The sequence below is a fragment of the Salarias fasciatus genome, chromosome 6, assembly GCF_902148845.1.
Source record: "Salarias fasciatus chromosome 6, fSalaFa1.1, whole genome shotgun sequence".
NCBI lineage: Eukaryota > Metazoa > Chordata > Actinopteri > Blenniiformes > Blenniidae > Salarias > Salarias fasciatus.
The window spans coordinates 19354153-19360796 of NC_043750.1; the positions used below are offsets into that span (position 1 = coordinate 19354153).

At 44.3% G+C, this 6644-nt stretch overlaps 1 protein-coding gene across 1 annotated transcript in view; it reads right to left on the bottom strand.

Moving 5' to 3' along the window:
• Nucleotides 1-2044: 2044 nt before the first annotated feature.
• LOC115390012 (mannosyl-oligosaccharide glucosidase-like) overlaps nucleotides 2045-6644 on the bottom strand; it is a 7208-nt gene continuing 2608 nt past the window's right edge. The window contains 10 exon segments of the mRNA XM_030093664.1: nucleotides 2045-2705; nucleotides 2708-3529; nucleotides 3532-4211; nucleotides 5190-5383; nucleotides 5497-5720; nucleotides 6156-6199; nucleotides 6201-6234; nucleotides 6237-6308; nucleotides 6311-6385; nucleotides 6388-6514. Of these exon segments, the coding sequence (XP_029949524.1) occupies nucleotides 2443-2705; nucleotides 2708-3529; nucleotides 3532-4211; nucleotides 5190-5383; nucleotides 5497-5720; nucleotides 6156-6199; nucleotides 6201-6234; nucleotides 6237-6308; nucleotides 6311-6385; nucleotides 6388-6499 (2520 nt within the window). The 5' untranslated portion in view covers nucleotides 6500-6514 and the 3' untranslated portion in view covers nucleotides 2045-2442.

Below are 6644 nucleotides of genomic sequence, written 5' to 3' on the forward strand. Positions count from 1 at the left end.
GTTACACATGGACGGCATTTAAAATCCATACACACAAGAAATCAGTACGCCTGATGCTTCAGTATTGTAAAAAAAAAAAAAAAACACATAAATGATCAATTTTGAAACCGATCTGGAAAGATATATCCAGGCTTTTGCTTTAGTGTCATTATCACAGCTATTGCCTACAGTAATCATGGAAAGAAACACGCTGTTGCTCATAATACATTCAGCTAAACTACCAATCTGCAGCTTCACAGTCTATCTGCCGTTCTGCTAACTGATACAGGCACTATTTTTAGCCACGCAGCCTTAAAGCACCACACTAAGCCTTCAGCTATACAACTAACACATTTAGCCCATTCAAAGGATTCACAAAAGTCTAGAGGTTGGAGTCCAGTGGTCATGCACATACTGAGAGCCCGTATTAGTGCTCCAGGTACTGGCGTTTTATATCTGGTGTCAGAGTATTAATAAGAACACTGCCGCCGTACACCCCGGCGTGTGAATGTATGCCAGCATATGTCAAGGAGTGAAAAGAATTTGCCATCTATGTACTCTTCATGCCTTTTGATGTTAGTTAATGAAGTACACAGTCCTCACAACGACCGCACACCATGGAAACCAGGGAAAATTAAGCAAATAATAATTGAAAAAAAAAAAAAACAGAAAAAGAAAATAATTGACGTCAGTTAGAGGCCTTCGAATGTGCCATCTGACAAAGGATAGAGGACCGGGCTGTTGTACTTGAGGTCACAGTGTGTTGAATCTACTATCTGACAGAGAGGAGGTGACATCTGTGCACAACATGTGAGGTTTTGTTAAATGCATTTTCAATGCTCAAACTGGAAGGAGGAGAAAAAAAAAAACGTTTGACTATGAGGTTCAGACATGCTGCCGCTCTATTACACCGGATAAAATTAATATGTATATCTTAGACTGGAGAATTTCTCTTTCTGGATGATATGCACTGTGAGATGATACATCATAATAAAAATGTGAGGAATACAATAAAGTGGCCACGTGTGTGTCACCTCTGCTGGCAATGAAAATTAACCCAAGGTTAGATTTGAATTACAAATTTACACACATCAAGAATTACCCATGCAGACTGATTTCATTTATTGTGCAATACCAGTAGTGCTTTCTCCATGGTAGAAAGAGTCGGAGTCAAAATGACCGAGTTCAAAACACAAGCAGCGATTAAAAAAAAAAAAAAAAGCTACACTTTCTTTTTCTTTTATTTCATGCTGAGATGAAACCCAATAAATTATTGGCTTCCAATTGGGATCGCACAACAGTAAAAAAAAAAAAAAAAAAAAAAAAAAAACAAGAAATAAACCAACAAAAGAATATTCAAACCATTTATTTTTTAAAACAAAACAAAAACCGGTTTCACAAATCGAGGTTGTGTTTCCTGCCAGTCAAACCACAAGCTGTGTGTATAAAATATGGCTGAAAGCAGTGATTTCAGAGGTGCTGGGCAAGACTGGATGCAACATTTGGTTGCAAGACTACAATTAAACAATATCAAAATGTCAATCATTAAGACAGAAACGCAAAGAAATTGGCAGTCCAACAAGAAAATGGCACAATAACAGAAGAAGGCCCGTATTCCTGGAGTGAGAGCACAACTTGTCTATTCAAAACTGTCTTTTCAGCTACTGTGAAAGAAGGGCGACACTTTAGATTATTGTCATGAGTATTTGGTAAATTAAGACCTGAATTTTATTGACAAAAAATAAAAAATAAAATTGTGGCCTTGACAGCAAATCAGTTTAATACAAATAACTTAAGAAATTAAACCAATAAAATTTCATCAATTACCATAAATCAAACAGCAGGCCGACATTTGGTATTGTGGCATAATCATTTTGTTTAAAGGGTTAAACTGATGTTAGCTGACGCTTTGTAAATCACATGTATGAATAACAACGTTATATTAGCAGAACAGATTAGAGAAGAAACAGACACCATTTCTCATTTCAGAATGAACTCCAACTGTTAATCATTTACATGTTTGTAAAAGTTCAATGATTTTCATCCATTGGCCAATATTTCACCATTATCACAAAAGCTTGAATCCTTTTTTTTTTTCTTTTTTTGAGGGGTTGGTTAAATGTTGGTTTTTTTCTCAATTTAATATATCAGACAGGACAAGTGAAAATACCACAAGTATAATTTCACTGTGTAAAATACATCCCAACTATGTAACTAAGGCAGTAGTTGGCTCCACATAAAGAGAGGGGAGCTGCTTTGAAACTTGTCTGAATAAGTGTGGGAAACCTGCTATTTCTAATTAAATGCTTAATGAAGAGGAAATGTGATCATAAAAGATAATCTGTGGTGATCTTGTGTAGTCAGCCAGATTACATTTACTATGTCATAACACTCCATGTAACTTACCACTTCCTGATGAATGAACCCCAATATCTTAGAAACCATAATATTAAATGTCCTGACTCAGTACTGTTCGGCCATCATTAACACTGTCAGGGACGACCAGCCGGTGAAGGGGTGGCTTCCTTGGCCCCTCCCGGTGCCGTCATTGTACTGTTCCCAGATATAACCCGTTTCCACATACTGTCTGTAAACGTTATTGATAATGTTAGTCCTGAGTTCCTCATACAGAAGAGCTGCCTTCTCTTGGTACGGCCCTTCTGAACTACTGTAGTGGTGGAGGGCTCTCACCGCCAAGTAGTTGATATTAATCCATACTGCTCCCTCCAGTAGGGGGCGTCGTGTTCAGTGTTTCGTTTCATGTACAGGGGGTCGGCCTTGGAGAGCGAGCGCAGGCCGTAGGGTGTCCACAGCTTATTGGAGTCCCTCATGTCTCGGAGGATGTGCTCCAGCTTGGGCGAGTCGGGCTGCAGGAGGTGCAGCAAGAAGGGGAACAGGCTGACGTAGCCCATGGCGTTGACGTACTGCAGTTTGGGCGCCCTGCGGACGGCGCGCACGAGCCGCGCCACGGGGAACTGGTGGCGAGGCTGTCCGGGAGGGACGTAGACTTTCTCCTGCTGCAGGGACACGGCCTGCGTGTGGTTGCCGAAGTCGCTGAAGGCACGCAGTTGTTCGGACCAGTGCAGTTCGTTCAGCAGGCTGTTGTCGCTGAGCACGGTGTGCGTGCGCTCGTAGTCCCCGTGGGGCTCGTCCAGAAGCTGAGCGATTCTCGCCATGATGCCGGAAGACAGGGCCATCCAGCAGTGCAGATCCACGTGCCGCTCGTCTGCTGAGGGGTGCGAGGCACGCGGGTAGTCGTCGAGCCCGGAGGTCAGGGTCTTGGGATTAAGAAACAGATTGGTGTCTTTGTCTCGTCCACGCCAGCGGTAGGAATTGGGCAGGGGCCCGGTCTGCGTGGTGTTGTACCAGTCGAACCAGGTTTTTAGCCTGGGGAAGAGCCGCCGGAGGAAAGCCAGGGTCTGCTGAGATGCTGGAGCGTCTGAATTTGAAGAGAGCTGTTCAGTGAGTTCCTGAAGAGCTAAGAAGAGAGTAGGTGGGTTGGCATTCTCGTTCCGCTGAACAACAAACTCAGCTGGGACTTTGCTGCGCGCTCATCTCCAAGAATTTGCTCGCGGGGGATCCAGCCCTCCATATTCATCAGGCCTATCCAGTGGGCAATAGCCTCCCTGGTCACTTGGGGATCCCACTTGCTCAGGAGAAGCTGGTGAAAACCTTCGTCCCAAAGGAATCCTCGGGGAAAGAAAGAGCGCGAGGGGACGGCAGTGAATAGAGCCCCTTCAGGGTACAGCAGTGGGTAGTCGTTGTAGACTGACTGCACCACAGACTGGCCGTAGAAGTAACCCATTCCGCCCAACATATTGCTGAGCGCTGCCTTGCCAAATTTAATATGTGCCTGGCTGAAGCCTTTTCTCTCAAGCCCAAAAGTTTTCTCAAACTTTGCGTTAAACTCAGATTTCCTCTTCTCCAGCTCCTGCGTCATGATGGACCCCACCAGTTGGTTTGGACGATGGTGGAAGCTTCCCGACTCGAACAGCACTTCGATCTGAAAAGGCAACTGAACCGTCACCTGGTGAACCACAAAGTCACTCTCTTTCCTTTCGTCGGCGGGTTTCCGGTTGCTTTGGTGGTGGGGGGGCTTGTAAGTGTCCACGGCAATGTAATGCCTCTTCTCGCCCGAAGGGGGGCTGTAGACGAACCTGCGGTTCAGGCTGTGCTTCACAATGTCAGTCAGCTTCTCCAGTCCAGGAGAAACCGTCTGAAGGTAGTTGTAGCTGCAAACATAGGAGACATACGTTACCCGCCACGTGCTTTCAAACAGGCGAAAAATCTGGGCTTTTAAACTTGTGAATGTTGTGTGCAACTGAATTCAACTTTGAAAAGGAATTTACAGTATTATAAATTTATGCGGCTTTTAACACACTGTAGATTAACTCTAAATGACTCATGCTGGACTGAGAAGTGGAGGCACTGTTCAAATTTTCTTATTCCAAACAAACATTCCTGCCTAAATAATAACTAATAATCACACGATTGTTGTGAACCCCATCAGTGCACGCTGTACCTTTCCATTTCGGTCCTGTCTGGCACTCTTCAATGTGAAATGTCCCTGTAACTGTTGCGAGCAAAGGTCTGATCCAAAGAATTTAAAGAAAAAAGGACAGATTTTTCTGGAGGTGGGAAAACACCTTCACTGATGAAACGCCTTTATGAAAAGGCTCCAGTTCTCTTTGCTTCATCCATTTCTCCAACAATAAACATCACAACATTCAGGAAACAAAAGATGAACAGCTCGTTCTGCTGCCATCTAGTGGCTGGGTTTCTTTCTTACCCCACAAGCTAAGCAGCAGTTCATCACTCAACACTTCAAGTCATTTAACTTTCACTGAACAAGTGATCATATTTGGCAATGCCCACGATTTTTCTTGTTTCTTCCGAACAGTCCCAGAAAACGGGAGGATTAAGGTGTGTTTAACACTGAGAGGGAAGCTTCTGAAATTCTGCCATTTTGCATATCTTTTACATAGAGGCTGGCCTCTCCTGACTTACTAGAGAATTCTGTTCAATGTTTTAAGAAATGCAATCCATTAACATAAAAGAAAAGAAAAGTTATCACAACAAGCCTTTTTAAGTGATTCAGTCCAGCAAATTTTCTTTGCTGAATATCCTCAAACGTGTCTCCAATAACTCCACTTTCACTCGGTTCCCTCCAGCTTCTTGTCTTTGTAATTGTCCTGCGTGTGTGCACTTACCTGGCGTATTTAGCGCTGGTTAACTCCCCGGTCACGGGCTTTCGGAAGGTAATTTTGAAGTTCCCGAGCTCCTCTGAGAAGCCCGTGATGGAGGCGAGGCGGTTCCTCTCCTCCACGTGAGCCTGCAGGGAGCCCTGCGTGTCTGCAGCTGCGTAAAACATCAGGGAGATGACGGGCGCTTGGGGCGCAGAGCTCTGGTGGGTGGATAAAAATCATCAATTATTTCTAAGTTACGACCAACATATGACACGAGATGCACTTTATTTTGATCATGTGACATCTGCACGGGAGCCGAATTATGACTCACGTCCTGCTTGGCGGTGATCCTCCAGGTCCAGTCTCCTCCGTTGTCCCCTCCCATCCTCTTGACGAACTCTGTGGTGAGCGTGAAGTCATTGTCTCGAATTTCCTGGACGCCAAAGGTGATTCCATCATGCATCAGCCAGCCATAACTTTGCAGATGATCCCCCTGCTCGCAAGTGTGCCTCAGATTCATGTCCAAGTCAGAGAACTGACGCATCCACATCATGCCTGAGGAGAAATGGGAAAAAAAAAAAAAAGGAAAATGAGTCAATTGTAAGCATGAAGGATTCAGAAACAAAACATCAGTCAAATTTTTATCCCACATGGCATAAATCATGGAGATGAATAAGGTTACATTTCTAAACTACGAAAGTGCGATCCTGGATCAACAGTCTGAAAAATAAAACGGGTAGGAAAACACACTATTAAATACAGAAGCGTTAATTCACTCCAAGTATTTTACCGACTTCAGACGTAAGTGCGGTGAAAAGGCCATCGAAAAAATACAGCATAGATTTTAACAGGATCAGGAAATATCACATCTAACCGGTCACATCTAAATAGATTTTGGCGAACAACATTTAATCATTTTATTCTCTGCATTATATTCTTCCAATTCACTGAAGCAATGTGATTTTGCAGCAGATAAATCTGACGGCGCACCTGTAACAATGGACCTTGGACTCCTTGTCTTCATGCCAAGTACACTGAGGTCGATAAGAGCCCCAGAATCTCTCCGGGAAACCTTGGCGGTGCTGCTATTGGCATCCAGGACGGGGGCCGACGGGTGCAGCGTCACCACCCGGTTGGCCAGCTGGATCGCATGTAGAGGGCGTAGAAGAACCAGATGAGGCTGAATATGCAAAGGCCAATGGAGATGTTGATGAACAGCTTCCAATGTCAACTTTCTTCTTCTTCTCCTTGCGGTGAAATACGGAGGGCTTCTCATCTTTCCTGGAAGCGGAACAGCTTCTCCCGTCACCCACCCTCTTCCTCTGCCTGCCCATCCTGCCCTTCGGAAGCTGGAAGTGAGAGGAGACAGACGCTTTTTCACAACATGGTCATTTAGCAAAGCAAACTGGTGAGCAAAGGTCCACAGCAAAAAAGGACTTCTTCAACAACTTGTGAAATGGACCTACTTTCTCTAATGTC